General features: G+C 37.3%; 1 protein-coding gene across 1 annotated transcript in view; it reads right to left on the minus strand.

The window, feature by feature from the left end:
* The window catches only part of pcdh15a (protocadherin-related 15a), a 233,974-nt gene that overhangs the window by 19,626 nt on the left and 193,471 nt on the right, over nucleotides 1–20,877 (minus strand). Inside the window, exons 29-31 of the mRNA XM_079437451.1 lie at nucleotides 18,866–18,954; nucleotides 18,071–18,247; nucleotides 2,818–3,036 (exon numbers count right to left, since the gene is read on the minus strand). Coding sequence (XP_079293577.1) covers nucleotides 2,818–3,036; nucleotides 18,071–18,247; nucleotides 18,866–18,954 — 485 coding nt within the window. The remainder of the gene's footprint in view (nucleotides 1–2,817; nucleotides 3,037–18,070; nucleotides 18,248–18,865; nucleotides 18,955–20,877) is intronic.

The raw sequence follows: 20,877 nt of genomic DNA on the forward strand, positions 1-20,877 counted from the left end.
ATGCAAAATATCATGGGTTATTCAGCACCTTTCACACTAAGATGAGGTGTTTTATTAGGAGGGAGCTGAACCCAGCTCACTTTGTACTCCATGAGGTCATGAAACCAGTCATTTCTGTTCATTTTCAAAGGCATCGCTATTGTGCTGGAATCAGAGAGGGCTGGAGTGAGTATGTCCTTTATGTCTAATCTCAATTCAAGCTTTCTACTCGTATGTTTCTGTTTTAAAGGACTGAACCGAATAACGAGGGTACGAAGGCACACAGTCTTCGACAAATAATTCATCAAAAAGAAGAATTTGAACTTACTCTTTGAATCTGAGCGCAGGGTCCACATGCAGTGACAGGAAGTGCAGGGAAAGAGGAGGAAGAAAGGAAAACGATTGGATAATTAGGCACAGGAATAATTCAACAAAACACAAACAATGCAATATAATATAATATACCCACAAACCAACAGAGGACAAAACCAACAGAGGTATTGAAAATGGATAGTATAATAATACTGGATAATATATAATGGATATATTGGATAATATTGAATAATTAATATGATAATATAATATAATATACACACAACCATACAGAGGACAAGTGGTTTAAAAAAATGGATGGATAATATAGCATGCTAAATATGAAAATATAAGAAAATGAATTATATTATATTACATTACATTATATTATATTTATACCCACAAACAACAGAGGACAAATGTTTTAGAAAATGGGTGGATAATATAATACAGTGGATATGACAATATAAGAAAATGGTAATATAAATGGATATAATATAATATATATAAATCTATAATTTAAAATGAATTATACTCTTTGACCTGTATGTAAACGCCTTAAAACGGGATTTTCTAACCACTATTTTTCCAGTAAATATTTCTATTGGACATACATGAATTGCCTTACGTGATTGTAATTGTCATTAACTTGGTTAATGAGCTCATTGTGTAATAGATCATGATCTTAATTCATATTTTTAATCGACTGGCAGTTCAAACTCTAATTTCACAGGTCAGAAAATGCTTAGTGTTGAATCATGCAGCCCATTTTGGTTGCTGCAGGTGTGAGTGCATAATTCATGCTGAAAAATGTGATAAGAGCACAGGATAACCCCGGTTTATCTCACATCTCTAGAGCTGGGAAACAATACAGCTCTCAGCAGCAAGACCTCTCTGTCTCTCCAGCTCTCCATTCTCCTTCCTATCTTTGTATTTCATCCACACACACTCTCGTCCTGACCCTGAGCTTCCTGGAGGCTATCAAAGACGCGTTCCTCTCAATATTATTTATTTAACCAGAATGCAATTACTCGAAAGACAGTGTGAGATTTCGTGTTGTGATATATAAGCTAACACTTGTGTCTCCTATTGTGCATCTTTAGTAAACAGCCAAATGAAACGACATAAAAATGTCACTTCAACTTTAACACAAGAGTCTAATCACTAACTGCACTCTTTAATATGCGTCAAAACATCTGAATGCAGTCATGCATGTGTGTGTGTGCATGCGAGAGCAAGCTTTACACACGTACTGTAGGTGAGTGTGTTCAGCTGTTTGTGTTCGCTCTGTGATTACCCATCTGTTATGTATTTACACAATAGCTGATGACGGACTCATTGGTGTGTGCAGAAGGTCAGGACCACACTCGTGTCTCAGAGGAGCTGCTGTGTGTGGAGAGCAGGCCCATATGCTGGGCTTTCATGAGTAGATGTGACGGATGGATCGAATGCCTAGGATATGTCACAAATGCTTATAATTAATCTGCTTTCACACAGAGCTGGCTGGGAGATTAGCCTGTTAGCATGGCTAATTACTGAAAAAAAGCCATTTTAATACCTGGCATCCAATACTCATCTCCCTCACCTGCTGTGTGTGTGTTTTCAGCCTGTCTTCAACGCTCTCAGAACCGTAGAGGTTACAAATAGAGACGCGCGACTGTAGAGTAAAACGTCTTCATGTGTGTACAATAGCAGCTCTGAGATGGAGAGTACAAGAACTACGCTGTCTTTATATGTTAAAAGTTTAAATACTTTTTAACTGCTAGCTAAATGTCTACTAGTCTTGTAATCATAGTTAACTTTTGAGTATTGACAAAATTCACATTCTGGCTAAGAACCGCACACTTAGAAAAGCAGCTGTTGAAACAAGATGCATAATCTATCTATAATGCATGACATTTGAGAATATAAATGATTTATGTATACAGTTACATAAGGGGGATGTGATTTAACAAATCTCATTTACCATAGTCATGAATTAAAATTAAGGGAATATGAAGAAAAATACATAAAAACGAGCTACATTTTTGTGTGTTTTTTACCTCCTAGAAAAAAAGCAAATACATCTAGAAATATTATTATTATAATTTATACATTTTTTTTAATTAGCTGGCTGCCTAATACTAAAAATACTAAAAATTATTATTATTATTATTATTACACTTTCAGGCTGTACAGTAATAACACAACTGTATGAATGAAATTGAAATATATTGAATTGTTTTCAATAAAAATTGAAAAATTGTGATCAAATTAAGAATAAAATGTAAAAAAAATAATAATAATTATATATATATATATATATATATAAACATAATGCAACTGTAGGAATTAAACTGAACTATAATGAAAAAAATATTTGTGATTATATAACAAATTAAATAAGATAAAATTAAAATGACCAGCTAGTTAGGCTCGGGAACCAGCTGACCATGCGACTTATGAGGCTGATTTATTAAGTTGGGATCTGTCATAAGATAATTCAAAAGGCAGTGAAAATCAGAGCTGTAAGAATATTCTACTCACTGTTTGTACGTCACCATGACGATGAGAATAGCAGGGATGCAGCACAGAATGATGATGATGGCCAGCGCCAGCAGAGCCCCCTCTGTGTAGCCCACCGCCTGCGCAGCCTTCTTCACACTCGCCACGATGTCAGGCGAACGGATCTCCAGAATCCGCCCACCCTCGCCCAGGTACGGCTGGAACTCTTTATTGATGTCCAGAATCTTGCCGTCCAGAAACCTGTCAAATGCACATTGAGCAGACATTTTAGACATGAATTTCAATTTTCAATCTTTTCTTTACACAAACATGGACCTGTACAGTAAGCACTTCATAATCCCAAAAAACTTCCATAAAAAAGACAACAAAGTATGTATTAATCATGTGAGAGTAATAATGCGACCTTATTAATGCAACTGAAATATCCTGAAAAACTTTTTTGTAATAATATTAAAAAATAATAAAATAAAATGACAAAATAAAAAACAAACTGTGTGTGTACATACAATATATATATATATATATATATATATATATATATAGTGTGTGTGTGTATACAATGTCCATTCTCCACTATCCATACATATATACAGTATCTCACAGAAGTGAGTACACCCCTCACATTTTTGTAAATATATTATTATATCTTTTCATGTGACAACACTGAAGAAATGACACTTTGCTACAATGTAAAGTAGTGAGTGTACAGCTTGTATAACATTGTAAATTTGCTGTCCCCTCAAAATAACTCAACACACAGCCATTAATGTCTAAACTGCTGGCCACAAAAGTGAGTACACCCCTAAGTGTAAATGTCCAAATTTGGCCCAAAGTGTCAATATTTTGTTTGGCCACCATTATTTTCCAGCACTGCCTTAACCCTCCTGGGCATGGAGTTCACCAGAGCTTCACAGGTTCCTACTGGAGTCCTCTTCCACTCCTCCATGACGACATCACGGAGCTGGTGGATGTTAGAGACCTTGCGCTCCTTCACCTTCCATTTGAGGATGCCCCACAGATGCTCAATAAGGTTTAGGTCTGGATACATGCTTGGCCAGTCCATCACCTTTACCCTCAGCTTCTTTAGCAAGGCAGTGGTCGTCTTGGAGGTGTGTTTGGGGTCGTTATCATGTTGGAATACTGCTGGCGGCCCAGTCTCTGCTTCAGTATGTCACAGTACATGTTGGCATTCATGGTTCCCTCAATGAACTGTAGCTCCCCAGTGCCGGCAGCACTCATGCAGCCCCAGACCATGACACTCCCACCACCATGCTTGACTGTAGGCAAGACACACTTGTCTTTGTACTTAATGTCTTAGACATTAATGGCTGTGTGTTGAGTTATTTTGAGGGGACAGCAAATTTACACTGTTATACAAGCTGTACACTCACTACTTTACATTGTAGCAAAGTGTCATTTCTTCAGTGTTGTCACATGAAAAGATATAATAACATATTTACAAAAATGTGAGGGGTGTACTCACTATATATATATCAAATAAAATAAATAAAAAGTATACATAGAAAACAATATGCTACGTGTAATTAAAAAAATCCATAACAGTGCATTCGGACAATAAATAAAATAAATTAATTAATTAATTAATCTGTACACTTTCAGGCTGCACAGTAATAATGTCACTGTAAGAATTAAAAAAATTATGATCAAATTAAAAATAAAATGTATAGAAAAAAAGAAGAAAAAAAGAAAATCATAACTGAACTATACTGAAAAACACATTTGTGATTACATTATATATAAAACAAAATAAAATAAAATTTAAAATAAAATGATAAAAAAACTTTGGTGTGATTAAAATGTCAATCTGTTCCACACCTGAACAGTAAGCACATCATTATCACAAGAATGTACATTCACATACACAGCATGTTTAAACTGTAGTAACTATGACAGCCTGATGATTGACAGCTAGATGTAGATAACATTCAGTGTCAATCCAAAGCATCTTCGGTAGAGAAGCTGGAGCCAAGAATCCTGCTAATGAGGGCAGCATCCATTCAGCTGTATTTAGCCTTTTCCAGTCCGTCATATGAGTTACTAGGCAACATGATATGGAAATCCTCATTCATCCCTGCATGTGTAAGTGGCTTGACTGTGCTAATATCAACCTGAGTTATTATTATTTAATATCTTGATACAGAGCTGATTAGCAGTGCCACTCAAAGCAGAGCAAGAGTACATTTCTCCCCAGTCGACATGAAATATAAAAAGTCTTGGCTTTGTTGACACTTTGTTGATCAATAATGTTTAAATAGACCTGCATGTTAAGTACTTCATAAGTATCCACGGCAGACCAACTAGCCCTGCTGCAGCAGAACACTTCAACAGAAGCACCTAGTAAACAGGGCTGTTCAAACACAATTGATTATCCAGGTTTAAAGACTGATGAAAGACTGTATGTGTTTGATCTATGTGGTCAAACAGACCTACAAAACCATGCGAATATGAGCTCCACAACATCTGAAGTGTTTCTCTTTCAGCTTTAAAGAAATGAGAAATGTTGCTATTCTGAATTTACACATGCAGCTTTAGCTCTCCACATTCTATCAGCTTAATCCAGTTGACTGTACTTTCTTCTGTGAAACACAAAAGATGACATTGAAAAGTGCCTCACTGTTTTTGTCCCTACAGTGTTGTTTTATACTCCACAGTTGAAATATTCTTCACATTTGGTGTTTTGCAGAAGAAATAAAGTAGGTGAATAAATGATGACAATTTTCATTTTTCAGTCAGACTGTTTTTATGTAGTTTAACTGAATAACAAAATCAAAAGAATAGGTTTTAGTTTCCAAGCTAATTACTGGACTCATCTCACAAATGAGATCTTTATAATGGCACAATTATATCAAAAATGAAAATTGATCATTGTGTCGCCCTCATGTTTTTCCAAACCTGTATACATTTTTTGTTCCGTAAAACACAAAAGAAGAATGCCCTTCTTTTCTCCATACAATTCCAAGAGCTCCAAAAAGAACCCCAAAATGTCCCACAAAAAGTCTTTGTAAGACACAATGGTTTGGAAAATAGTGCAAGGAAAATAGTTTCCAGTATTTGAAATGAAGTTGAAATATGTGTATATAGATTTATATATCAGTATGGTATGAGCCGGTTCACTAAATGGAAAAGGAACGGAACAGACTCAAGCTGGACTGAAGCACACAGGAAACAGAAAGGAGTGATGAACAAACTGCCAATATTTAGTTTCAAAGACGCTGGAACATAATTTCAGATTGTTAGATCCAGAACCCCTGGTTTTACCCATAAGCCGTTCATCTCTTTGAATCATGTCCCTGTTGTGGAGGAAGAGAAACAGCATGGGTTAACTCACACTGTTACAGACATGCAGTGTGAACGTGCTCAACAATGGCTGCCTGTTTTTATCGCATTTCAGAGTCAATGGGCTTCGAACCAGCAGGATGACTGGATTCTTCCATACAAAACACCACTGAGAGTGACCAGATGGATTCTGGAGAAAGAAACTAGTTTTGTGAAGGGAACATTTGTGAATGCTGAGGTACAGCTCAGACTGTAAAGCTTTGAGAAGCAGATTTGGAGTTTTATGACCTCAGACACCAGAAAACATCCTTGTCTCCAGCAGAACATATGAAAGGAGAAGGCTGGGGAAAAAAAACTCAGCAGTCGGCTGTTCTCAGTGAGGAAGGTAGATACACACAAACAAACAGTCTGAAGAACAGCATGTCCTGTAACAAAGAAAAATTGCAAATGAGATCTCTTTAAAGGTAAAGTTCAGTCAAAAATGAAAATTGATCATTTAGTCTCCCCCGTGTTCATCCAAACATTTATTTTTTCTTCCATGAAACACAATAGAGGATTGTCCTTTTTTTCCATAAAATTCCAAGACAACCATAAAAGTGTTCTTTGTAAGACAATAGTTTAGTGCTAGGAAAAAAAGGAGTTGTTAAATAGTTAAATAGTTGACTGAAATGATCTAAACCATTTTTTTATATATATAAAATAAAATAAAAATAAAAATATAGAAATATAAAAAAAATGACTGAAAATTAACTGAAATAATGAGTAAATTATTTTATTTTCTATAGAAATTACTGAAAGTAAAATTAAACCTATATAATAATTGTAAGGTTATTACATATAATATTAACCTCCACCAATAAAAAATGTAGGGTTAATTACATTATAATATTAATATTAATACGTAATTTAAACAAATAGTTTAATTTAGCTCAAAGGGAATCATTTATGATTTTATAGGGATTCGAACAGAATCAGTGTTACGGCGATTCACTGAACGAGCCGTATAACAAACTCTGCACTGGATATTAAAATCCCAAATATAGTGAAAACACTATTAACTAGCACAGTAACGAAATCGACAGATTAAGGCATTAACTTGTGAGCAGAAAACACAAGATACTTCTCTTTTAAAATATAAATCAGATTTTATTTATATAAACCTAAGACATAAACTAATCTAACACATGAACACAAGCATTCACACATTCACACGTTGCAGAAAGAGAGAGAGTGAGGAAAGGATGAGTTTAAGAGAATGAAACGTGAAATCCCAAGTTTACAGCAATAGACCTGAACAACCATCAATCACTTATTTAACCCTCGTTTTGAGTTTCTCAATGAGGCTAAAATTTATATTAAATACACCAATTAGAACCTGTTAGAATCTGGAGGTGTGTTTGCTGGTTTTGCCTGTGTAACGGGTTGTGTCCTCGTTGCAGACAGGGGGGGTTTCCCGAAGTGTCTGATTCGCTGGAAGTTCAGTAGTCTTTGAAGTGATGTCTCTTGGGCGTTGGCTTGCTGGACGTTTGAAGAAGTGCAGTCGAAGCTTTAACATTAACACACGAAACTCCACGGAAAGAAAAGAAAACCAACGTAAAATAGTAAAATAAAATGATGTAATGAGACTAAGTTGTTTTCCTTCTCATTATGGCACATGAGGCCTGAGCATGCTCAAAGAGCGGCACGCACGCGGTGAGAGGGACAAGGGTCCGAGAGTCAGAGAGATAGAGAGTGATGTAACAGAGAGCTAGAATGGAGGATGTCCTGAGGTTTTAAACTCAGCTTCTGGACCGTCCCATCTGCACGTATTGACCAATTAGGTATTGTCCTTGCTTAGCTAGGGTGTGTTCTTCACCTCATAAATCAGCCTGTTATCAGTCACATGGTCCGAATTTTACAAGCTTTGGCCAAGTATACCCTTTTGAACATGATTTCATAATAAGACTATGATGCCTTTGACAAAGAATTGATTGGAAGAAACATTCACATCATGGATTTTCGAGCTCATACATACTAAATATGCAATATTTATCTTTAAGGCTCGAGCTATTCAATAATGATTAAAAAGACATACATATTATTTGATTAAACATGATATGTGGGTACAACATAAAAATGTCCTTTTAGGATGATTTTATGTGCATATGGAAAATAAAGTCTTTGTATAGTTCTAAGGAGAACGAAGGAATGTTCTTTAGACAGGAATGTTGGTTTGTCTTCTATGTGGGGGAGACACGCCCGAAAGAGTCTGTAGCTAATGAATTTCTATCACAGGTTTACATGTGAACATCAGTCTTGATTACTTGCAACAAATTTGACAGTCTCCTTCTTGAATTGGAATTATCAATAAGTGTTTCTTTGTCCTCAGTGTTGTAAGTTGTTTGGTGAAAAAGGCTTGCTAGTTGGGAGTTGCTTGCCCCAAACTAGATTTATGACGTCCTGTTTCTTGGAGCCTCTCTTTCTGGAATCTCAGCTTCTCATGTTTCAGTGTCCTGACGCATCTTAAAATTGTCTGATTCAGTCTCTGATATCCTACATCTCCCCCTTTCGATCGGCGAGGTGTTTAGTTGAAGACGTCGTCGAGCGCTGGAAACACAAAGGCAGAAGAAGCAGACAAGAACACAGCAAACAACAAGACAACACCTCCATGACAGTTACTGTATTGGTGCAGGTCCTCAGGTTATTTGAGGTACAGACGGTTATATTCAATTAGTCAATGTAGTTTAGTAATTTGAACAGTTCAATTTGGAAATTGTTGTTCTAATTCGGTTCAATACTTTGATTCTTCGATCAAGTTTTGTGATTAAATTTGTTTGTTCCTTCTAAGTTGTCTTAACTTAAGAATGTTCACCTTTAGTTTCTGGTGGCATCATTTGTGGTAAAATGAATTGACCTATCGTGCATGGAGCTCTCTGGCTTCCATTCAGTTTAGAGTGGCTTGCGGATATTAGGTGTGACGAGTCAATCCTAATATCAGACCTTTGACCCTTGCAGGGTGTCTAGGTGTTTCACCTACTAAAGAAAGAGGGGAAGGAAAAGTATAGGTGAAAGAAGAACAAAACAAACAAAGCTGCTGTGGGTTTTCCTAGAGTGGTTTGCAACTTATGTTGAGCTAGGATGTCCTGTGCAGCTAGGGAGTCATGTACCCTAACTTAGTGTCAGGTGCTCTACCTATGGTGAGGATAGCTGCATGTTTCTTCATGGTGTTGTATGTAACTTCATGTTATGCTCTAATGTGTATATTCTACTTGTGAGAAGAATATGTTTGTGGAATGTGTTATCAGTAGATGTGGTTACCTCTGGGTATAGGTAATGTTATGTGTGTTAGTGGTGTAGTGTAGGTGTGGTCAGATCTGTTTCAGTCTGTGTTGTCTTCCCCCTTTTCTGGTATGTCAGTGAAGACTGGCTCTCTGCATCCTTGGCGTGGATGAGGGCGTGTCCATGATCTAATGGGGGTCAGTCCAGCAAGGCAGGAAGTTCTTAAGCAGACAGTCAGAGGTAGTTTGGCATGGCTGTGTGAAGCTGGGATGCAAACTTCGTCTCCTATGTTGCATTCCTCTTGTGCTGCCTTCTGGATGTGGCAGACTTTCTGACCTTCTGTGCTTTGGTGGTTGCTGTTGCACAGACGTGAATGTGGTTCTTGAAGTTTTAGTTCATTTAGCAGTTTACTAGTGAGTGATGGGTGACTGAGGTGATGTTCTCTGGTACCTCAGTTTTCATCATTGGTTGGCCGTGAGAGACTTGTTCATTCTGGGTGGTTGTTGAACAGGTGCTTGTCATCTCTGATATGGTGTTGTACCATGTGATCACCGGCCTTCCGTTCTGTCGCTGGTCACAGCGAGCATGACTCAATTTTGTAGTCATCCATGTTCAGCTTATCTTGAAGGAACTCTTTCAGTTGTTTCATGACTTGTTCCATGTCTTCTGATGGTAAGCTGTCTTGTTCTTGTGCATACTCAGCACTGTGCATGTCTGAGTGGTGCTGAGGTGGGTTTCGTTGTCGCTTACCCACACGAGTCGCCCTTGGATGAGTCAGGCGATTACCTTTGGGTGTCTGGTTAGGTTTCCAGTTGTTGTGGTTTCTTGAGAAGCGTGGCTGGTCCCATGGATTTTTCCAGCGGTTAGGCTGATAGCTGTCGTGGACATGGGGGTCACGTTCTCTGTGCTCTTGATGGAGGACTCTGGTGTCGTGATGCAACTGGGTGTCGTCCAGTGCAAAGCTTGAGTCTTTGTTGACAGAGTTCAAGAGTGTGGAGGTTGTGTTACCTTTCTTTGAGGCCATCTTCTGCTTGTTGTAGGCCTTCTGTGTTAGGTCACGCAACTGTTGGATGGTCATGGAGCCTGGACAGGCCATGACGCCTAGATGGTGGCTGACTCCAGGGTGCAGATTTCTTAGGAAGAGGCTTTTGAAGTTCACATCCTCTTCAAGGTCAGGTTCGTTGTGTGCACCGAAGTAAGCTTGTCGGAGTCGGTTGTAGTAAGCTTGTGGAGCCTCTTGTCGACCTTGTTTGGTTTCTAAGGCAGTCAAAAGTCCATGTTCAGATTCATAGTCTGTAAACTCTTTAATCAGGACTTCACGAAGTAGCTGGTAGTCTGACTTCGTTCGACTGGGCTGTCGATCTAGAAAGTTTCGTACCTCAGAACTGGATGTGGCTCTAAGGAGGTATAACCTGTCTCTGTCAGTCACATGAGGTCTCATTTCCAGATAGAAGTCGATATCTTGAAGATGGGCCTGGATGGTGTGGCCCTCTGTGGAGTTCGGGTCGAACTTGCTGATGTTTTTAGACAGCTTGTCGAGGTCTTTGATGGTCATCCCATGTGCAGCTCCGAGGTCTGCTTGGATGGGAGGTTTACTTTCGTTGACAGGAAAGAGTTCTGTGGCGAAGGCAGGTGAGGTTTTGGGTTGTGGCTCTTCGCTTCTTTCGCTGTATACCAGTTCTTGGATGTGGGACTCTGCTCTGCTCAGCAGAGGTGAGGCTGAGAGCTGTTTCTCTCGCCTTGGCTCTTGTTTCTGCTTATTAGCATGTTTAAGTTCTTTTCTGGCCATGTAGAGCTGATTGTTGGTATCGTCTATTTGTTGGGTCAGATTGTCTATTTTAGAAATGTACCTTTCAAGGTGGTCTTTCAAGGTACTGATTTCAGCATTCTTGTCGCTGATGTCATGCTTGGCTTTCTCTAGGAGCTGTTCAGCATACTGGAGTCTGTTTACCAGGTCTTTCTGGGCAGCCTTTGCATGTTGTTGGTCGAGCTGAGCTGCTGTCAGGGCTGCTTGGAGCTCCTTAACTTGTTCCGTTGATTCCTGCTCCCTTTCGTTGGGTGCTTTGAGATGATCTTGAACTTTCACTTCCAGCTTGTCTATGCGGCGTTGAGCATGTGTCAGCTCCTCTTGAAGGTGGGTGACGTGCTTGTCACTCAGTTTCAGCTGGGTTGTGAAGGCATAGCTTAGAGAGCTGGAGATTTTGACTAGCTCCTCGTGGTTGTTGTTCTGGCTTGAATCTTGTGTCAGGAATCTTCTCAGGATTAGGATTATTATTAGAAATAATAACAGTTCAAGGGTCTTGGGGGTGAGGCTGTCTGTCGTGGCTCTCAGCCAAGTGTTCCCATCTTCCCCTTGTGCAAAGGGGTTTGCAGTCTGCGGCATGTTGGCACGCTCGGGAGAAGAGAGACTGACACAGATCTGTGTGGAGTAAAAGCCTATGTGTGGTGACAACTACGTGTTGTGTCAGTGATTTTGAACCACTAATGTAGTGTGGTGGTGATGACTGTGTTGGTCGCAGTGTCTAGGTGGTAGACTAAAGATGTGAAGACTTCGTCACTCTAATGAGGAAGAGGGGAAAGAGAGAAAACAGGTGAAAAGCAAATTCAATTAAAATAAACAATTCCCTTTTTTTTTCAAATGAGAAATTATTTATTAAAAATTTATTTCAATTAAATGTTATCAAGAAGGCAAACAATATTATTAAATCTCTGTTCTCGACAGATGAATATAATAATAATTCTGATATCTCTTTTTAGTCTGACAGGATTGACAACGTACACCTTACAGTTGGATCGCTCACCAGGGAGGCTGCGAAGGCAACGGTTGCTCAAAACTTCTCTATTAAAATTGATCTCAGTGTTGTATGAGATGTTAAAATTTTGATTGCGTTTTTAATGTAGGGAGGTTAGGAAGAACGATTACAATCAAATTCGGAAAGATGATTAGTCTTTTGACAAGATTGTGTATCTCATTCACTTAGAATTGATTGATGGTTCTTACAGGTCCCCACAAATGTGAAAAGTGAAGATGAAAGCAAGCAGGAGAGAACAGGAGAGAAGAGAAAGAGACAGTAAATCGAGTGGATGGTGTCCACTAGCAAGCAGTTATGCCGACTACGAGTTGTTGTCAGTTGCTCCACAACCAATCAACAAAAATAAAATTTTGGGTGCAAGAGATTTGTCTCTTAAATTTATTTGAACTCGTAGTGAGGGATAACACTGTCTCCTATTAAGGCTCAGGTGAGACAAAGTGAAATTGAAATTAAATAAAGGAGAAAATCAGTAAATAAAAATAGAAAATAGTGGCTAAGTGTATAGCCACAACAGGAAGAACGAGGGAATAAAACGCAATAAAGTAATGAGTGAGTATAAGTCTGAATAGAATCTATTAATATGGGTAATAAATCAATTAGATAGAATAAGTTTACTTAAACTTTCCAAGTTCAAGACTTATTTGTATCTAAAATGATTAGGCCCAGAAGAGAATAATAGAAGTATTGATCATATGAAATGATCTGAGGGAAATTTGAATGATTCAAAATAAATTTAAGGTTTTAATTAAATTTTTGAATTTGGCACAATTAATAATTGTGAACTAGTATTTCCCTTTCTAGTAAAATGCAAATAAGTGGTAAGAAGTGAGAATTTAGAGAAATAAGAAATAGAAAGACCAACAAGTCTATTAGTTGAGAGGTGTTTAAAGGGTTAAATCACTTTAGCTTTCCAAACACACACTGTATTAAACCACTGGAGGTTAATGCTAACTGCTAACCTTTGAGGCTAATCTTTAGCATAGACTTGTACCAGGTAAACAACCGTTTCGTTAGCTTAGCAACAGCATCGAGTTTGTTTACATCAGCATCGATGTGCTGCGCGTGCGCAGTACAAAGTTGCTCCGGAAGAAGGTTAAGACTTCCGTGTCACGATCGTAACTGTGGAAACCAAAACAAACGTTGCTTTGCCAGTACAGTTAAGCATGTTACATGAAATGTCAGCGCATTTCAACACTGTACAAATAAACAACACCGCTTTTAGTTGTTCTGCGATGTGGCGCTTAAACTCTCAGTTCGTTCAGAGTTAAACTTATTAAAATAGCAGCTTGGTGCTGCAGGGGAAACAGTACTGTATCAGAAGCCGTGCATAAACACAACAGGTTTTCTTCGCTGTTGGTTCAAAGTTAAACTTTACTTGATAAAGCTTTTAAAACTCCCATTAAAATCTCCCGGACACACGCAGTGTTGAGCGAGATTAACTTCACTTAGTGAACAGTTAACGTTACACAAACAGACAAGCGTTATTGTCTAATGTTTAACTGAGGGAGTCATAGATGATTTAACAATGGAACACGCACTGCTAATCAAACTATGAATAATAATGGCTCTGATAAATAGGATTGAGGAACACGCTCAAAACTATTCTTTATCCACTGATTTATTTCCCGTTTAAATCACTGCAGTTTAGCTTCGTTCTGCTAACAGACTGAGATTCAGGAGAATACTGACTGACCTGGAACCCGCAGGACATCACTTCAACTATAAATAAAAGGCATTACAGAAAGAGAGGAACACGCTCAATTTCGACCTTATTGTACGATCTCAGATGTTAACTTTAAGTTCACTTACTGCAGTCTGAGAAGCTCTTTTGCTGACTTCATTCATTCAAGCGGGGCGCGCGCAGCTGACGCACACACACACTAGTCTCTGCTCAGACGCGTCTCTCATTCATTCAAGCGGGGCGCGCGCAGCTGACGTCACTCACGCGCACGCGCACACACACAAGTCTCGTCTCTCATCCGCGGCAATAGAAAAATATTAAATACTTGGTTTATGCTCACAATTTAGATTAATCTGCCCGCATATCCTCCACCAATATGTAAGGTTATTACATATAATATTAACCTCCACCAATAAAAAATGTAGGGTTAATTACATTATAATATTAATATTAATACGTAATTTAAACAAATAGTTTAATTTAGCTCAAAGGGAATCATTTATGATTTTATAGGGATTCGAACAGAATCAGTGTTACGGCGATTCACTGAACGAGCCGTATAACAAACTCTGCACTGGATATTAAAATCCCAAATATAGTGAAAACACTATTAACTAGCACAGTAACGAAATCGACAGATTAAGGCATTAACTTGTGAGCAGAAAACACAAGATACTTCTCTTTTAAAATATAAATCAGATTTTATTTATATAAACCTAAGACATAAACTAATCTAACACATGAACACAAGCATTCACACATTCACACGTTGCAGAAAGAGAGAGAGTGAGGAAAGGATGAGTTTAAGAGAATGAAACGTGAAATCCCAAGTTTACAGCAATAGACCTGAACAACCATCAATCACTTATTTAACCCTCGTTTTGAGTTTCTCAATGAGGCTAAAATTTATATTAAATACACCAATTAGAACCTGTTAGAATCTGGAGGTGTGTTTGCTGGTTTTGCCTGTGTAACGGGTTGTGTCCTCGTTGCAGACAGGGGGGGTTTCCCGAAGTGTCTGATTCGCTGGAAGTTCAGTAGTCTTTGAAGTGATGTCTCTTGGGCGTTGGCTTGCTGGACGTTTGAAGAAGTGCAGTCGAAGCTTTAACATTAACACACGAAACTCCACGGAAAGAAAAGAAAACCAACGTAAAATAGTAAAATAAAATGATGTAATGAGACTAAGTTGTTTTCCTTCTCATTATGGCACATGAGGCCTGAGCATGCTCAAAGAGCGGCACGCACGCGGTGAGAGGGACAAGGGTCCGAGAGTCAGAGAGATAGAGAGTGATGTAACAGAGAGCTAGAATGGAGGATGTCCTGAGGTTTTAAACTCAGCTTCTGGACCGTCCCATCTGCACGTATTGACCAATTAGGTATTGTCCTTGCTTAGCTAGGGTGTGTTCTTCACCTCATAAATCAGCCTGTTATCAGTCACATGGTCCGAATTTTACAAGCTTTGGCCAAGTATACCCTTTTGAACATGATTTCATAATAAGACTATGATGCCTTTGACAAAGAATTGATTGGAAGAAACATTCACATCATGGATTTTCGAGCTCATACATACTAAATATGCAATATTTATCTTTAAGGCTCGAGCTATTCAATAATGATTAAAAAGACATACATATTATTTGATTAAACATGATATGTGGGTACAACATAAAAATGTCCTTTTAGGATGATTTTATGTGCATATGGAAAATAAAGTCTTTGTATAGTTCTAAGGAGAACGAAGGAATGTTCTTTAGACAGGAATGTTGGTTTGTCTTCTATGTGGGGGAGACACGCCCGAAAGAGTCTGTAGCTAATGAATTTCTATCACAGGTTTACATGTGAACATCAGTCTTGATTACTTGCAACAAATTTGACAGTCTCCTTCTTGAATTGGAATTATCAATAAGTGTTTCTTTGTCCTCAGTGTTGTAAGTTGTTTGGTGAAAAAGGCTTGCTAGTTGGGAGTTGCTTGCCCCAAACTAGATTTATGACGTCCTGTTTCTTGGAGCCTCTCTTTCTGGAATCTCAGCTTCTCATGTTTCAGTGTCCTGACGCATCTTAAAATTGTCTGATTCAGTCTCTGATATCCTACATAATAATAATAATAATAATATTAATAATAAAATCACATAACAACTACTACAACCTAAAATAAAATTAAAAATGAAAATAATAACAATGGTTTCATGGCTCTCAAAATTCATTTGCAGCTCGGCATCATGGACAACAAACTTAGTTCAAATCTGATGCATGGATGAGACTTTAGAGTGACAGAGGTTGAACAAACAACAACACTACAATAACTTTTCTTTGAATATCTCAGTTGGTTCTATTAAAAAATAAAGAGATTGAATGGAGAATTCTGCTAGAATGTCTCTGATTTTTTTGCCTTAGACCTTTACATGCAATATAAAATCTATCAGGATCTCAACAAATTAAGTAGTACAATTAAATAGTCATAGATTTTAATTTGAGCTTAAACATTTTGCATCAAATTCTTGCGAATTATCTCTCACTGTGCAGTATGTCAACAAATGTTTCATTTATGTCTTTATTTCTCAAAAATAAAATTTTACCAGTAACCTCCAAGGCATAAAATTGTCATCTGGGCAGCTGCTCTGCTTTGGTAGAGATACAAACAGGAGCAGAACAAATCTAACAGTGAACAAAATAAAACATGTATAAGAGTAAGACGTGTGTCTAGAAAGGCAGAATAAGGCAGGTGGTCTGTGATCTCCTGTGCTTGTGAATATGAATGAGATGTGTGTGTTGGCTCAGTAAACACATATTTGAACAGAATCCTGATGACTTGTGTTGGATCCCAGTGACAGACGCGTCTCCCTGCTGAGTCACGGGGCACAGCAGAGTTTAAATGAGCATATTGCTGTGTGTCTGGACTTCAGGGGGCTTTTCTCCTCTCAAACAAGGAGGACAGGTGCTTCCTGCAGAACAGCTGTTCACAAAGCCAGTTCGTTTCCTTTTTCTCCTTTACTTTTTTATGCCTCAGTTATGTAGACTAGAGATATGTCATGATGGCAAGAGTATTCTTATATACATAATAAAAAAATAGAAAAACATATATTTTGTTATATTTTCATGAATTCACTCTGCCATTTAAAAGTTTGGAGTCAGTGAGATTTTTTTTAATGGAATTAATATTTTTATTCAGCAAGGATGCATTAAACTTATCGAAAGTGACAAATACATTTTAGTGTTAAAAAATGCTGTTCTTCTGAACTTTCTATTCAAAGAATCATGAAAAAATAAGTCAAATAATAAAATACTAAATAAATGATTCAACATTGATAATAAGAAATGTTTCTTGAGCACCAAAATAGCATATTACGATAATTTCTTAAGGGTGGAGTAAAGCACCATCACAGGAATAAATTTAATTTTAATATATATTTTTTCACGGTTATGTTCTGTTTTGGTTTAGATTTCCATGTGTTTCTGTCTCCTGATTCAGTTCCTCATTAGTTTCCATGGTTTTTGATTAATTACTCCACACCTGTTTCAGTTCTCCCCGATTACTTTTCTAGTAGTTACAGTAAGTCGTGTTCTCCCGTGTTCCTTTGTCTGCTATTTTTATTTGGATTGGATTGATTTTCCCTTTGGATTATACTCCATCATGTGCTTGATTATACAGCCAGCACATGTTACAATATTAAAATAGAAATCAGTTATTTTAAACTGTAATAAAATTTCACAATGTTGCTGTTTTTACTGTATTTTTGTTCAAATGAATGTAGCCTTGGTGAGTATGAGACATTTTTTAAACATAAAAAAATCATACTGACCCCAGACTTTTACATGGTAGTGTATTATTAATGTTATTATTATTTTTAATATTTTTAGCTGTGGGGGTCTATGTTATTTAGGACAAGGGCTAGCAGTTTTTGAAAAAGGCCTTATCAAAATCGTCTCATGGAAAATGCATCCAATTAGGTGAAATTTGCCTAATTATACGTTTTTTTAAACCAATTAGTCAACTAGATGCTCAGGCTGTTTAGATGATTTTGAAAACAAGTTGTTTTGCACAGAAGACCAAGAGCAAGCAGTGATGGTAAGATGAGGAGGGAAAAGGATCTCGAATGTCACGTCAGCACCATATACTGTAGCACAGAGGAAAAGGCTCTGACTTTTCCCCCTTTTTCCAAATGTTGACAACAAACTAGTAGACTGTTTGTTAAAGGTGTCAGGAGTGGCTGTGTGTTTGGCTTACTTGAAGAGCTCTTGTCTGGAGATGGCTCTGTTGGTGAGAGGGTCGATGGCGTACACCTGCAGGTCTGATTTGGTGTAGTCCTCAAGTTCATAACCTTCTCCGTGCCGCCGAGGGCCGATCGATTCCACTATCACTTTAGCACCAGGGATCTGATCTTGAACGTAGCGCTCCAAAATACTGGGGGGGGGGGGGGGGGACATGGGAAATTAAATGACTTTATCTACCTCAAACATTAAAATCAAAACCCAATTAATTTCTTATACTTCTACTTTACAATCTAATAAAAAAGCACTGAAAATGATCTATTATTGCTAAACCTGAAGAGTGAATCTCAGAAAACATCCAAAAAATTAAGAGTAAAAGGTCATATTTTGACACGCAAGTTCATTTTATTCATGTATTTCACATTATATCACAGATTATTTTCCATTAATGATTATGACTTTCAGAGAGTTTCTGAATTCTTCCTATAACTCATGTGTAAAGCATACAGAACATTGAATACATGATATTTTACGGTCTTCAGTTTGCAATATATACACCTGACTAGTATTAAAAAAGCTAGCATTTAGTATTATATTATGCTTATTCTGCAATCTACAGAGCAAAGTAGTTCTATTTTGCTTATTGGAATTTGCCATTTGAGATCAATTCTGTGTTTTAACAATTGAGATGGCCTTTTAAATCGTGGCAAGTAAGTGGGAAAACAAAGGCTGGTGACAGTGCAGGAAACACTTAAATGCCACTCAAGGAAAGCAGCAGTGCAGAGAAACACACCGAGGGAGGAATTCTCACCTAATCAGCTGCTCTTTATTCTCCTCCACCACAGTGGGCGGCACATTAGAGACCACAACCTGCATGTCCAAGGCATTGACAACGGACACCTACAACCCACACAGAATAAGAAAGAGACGGAGGATTTGATTCATGTGGTGTAATTTATATGCACAGGTGATACAGGGTAGGCTGCCAGAGCTAAAATAATCAGATCTTGATATTTTTCAGCATGATGATGATATATGTTCTCCAAAATGGCTTAAGAGTGCTTTTTTTTTTTAATCAGAGGAATGAACATTTCAATGAACATTTACCCCTGGTTTCACAAACAAGGTTTAGGCCTAATCCCAGACTAAAATGTAAATCTGAGCTGTTTCAACTTAAAGAAACTTGCACTAACTGATCTTAAAATACGTCAGTGCCTTTGTTTTGTCTCAAGATATACATCAGTATTGTTTTTTTCAAAGGCATGTTTATAAAAAGTACTTAAATGTTCTAATTGAACTATTGCCTAATCCTGTTTTAACCTAAACCCTGTCTGTGAAACCAGTTACTGTTACCAGGCAGATTCATAAAGATTTTTGCTACCAGTTTTGCTGTTTAAAGCATCACAATTCACCTGAAAATAAATCAAAAGTTGTAATATTTTGGGAAATGTTATGACACATCATCTGGTTTCACACAAACTTGTTAGAACAACTCAAACATTGAGCCATTGCCAAATTTCTATAATTTTTTCAACATTTATACATAACATTCATAGTAATTTCGAACTGAAATTATTATGTTAATAATATACACTACTATTCAAAAGTTTGGTTTGATTTTTTTTCTTGAGCACCAAATCAGCATATAATTTCTAAAGGATCATTTGACACTGAAGACTGGAATAATGATGATGAAAATTCAGCTTTTCCATCACAAGAATAAATTACATTTTAAAATATGTTGAAATAGAAACAATTATTTTAAATTGTCATAATATTTTATAATATTACTGTTTTTACTGTATTTTTGATCAAATACATGCAGCCATGGTGAGCATAAGAGGTTATTTTCAAAAACATTAAAACATCTTACTGACCACAGACTTTTTATAATGGTGTAATTTGCAATGAAAAATGTATTAAATTGAAACAATTTTCACATTTTGTGAGTTAGACCCCACTGTATACCATCCAGTTTTAAAGTGCTATTTGCGGTTGTAATGGTCTTTAATTCAGTTGGTCAATAAGGGTGTAGCATCTGGATGAATGCTTTGAGAATCACTTTCTACACCAGCAGAAAATTCTACTGCTAGTGGAAATCGAAAATGACACAAACATTATTGACATGATGTTTAAAACCCTGATGCACACATCAGTTCCAAAATCCCTCGTATTGTATTTGGCGTTCATTAGCCAAGAGATTTCTGGGAATTGCACAAGTCACTGACTGCAACACTTCAGGAGATACAGCAGCATAAATAATTCAGCTGACACAAAAACAGTTTATTTATATATTCATTACTGCACTAAGTAGTGCACAAATACCATATGCACTCCCGCACGCAAACTTTTATTCAAACATAATGTATTTACCAAACCAAATCGATACTCTGGAGAGATATTTTCCCTTAATAACAGTGCTGATCGTTGCTATGCAATTTAGACTCTTTTTAAATTATTCAGTGTTACGTTATAATCCAGGGAGGCCAACACGACAAGGCAGGCAGGTATAAGATAAGTCTTTACTTTCCACGAACAACGAATGGTGTAACATATATAATCACGGACACAAACTGAACAGAAAGGATGACTTAAATAGTGCAGCTGACGAAGGATGAACAGGTGACGGGAGTTAACTAATCAAGACTAATGAGCAAATTAATTCTAAACAGAACAGGAACAAAACCAAATAAGGAAACACAGAAACAGATAGATAAACCAGAAAAACACAAAACTGAAGTCCAAACTCCTAACATTCAGTCAGTGATTTGACTTGAACCCCAAACATTCATTTTGCATAACCAGAAGAATGAGAGAAAATGT

The sequence above is a fragment of the Barbus barbus genome, assembly GCF_936440315.1.
Source record: "Barbus barbus genome assembly, chromosome: 16".
Taxonomy (NCBI): Eukaryota; Metazoa; Chordata; class Actinopteri; order Cypriniformes; family Cyprinidae; genus Barbus; species Barbus barbus.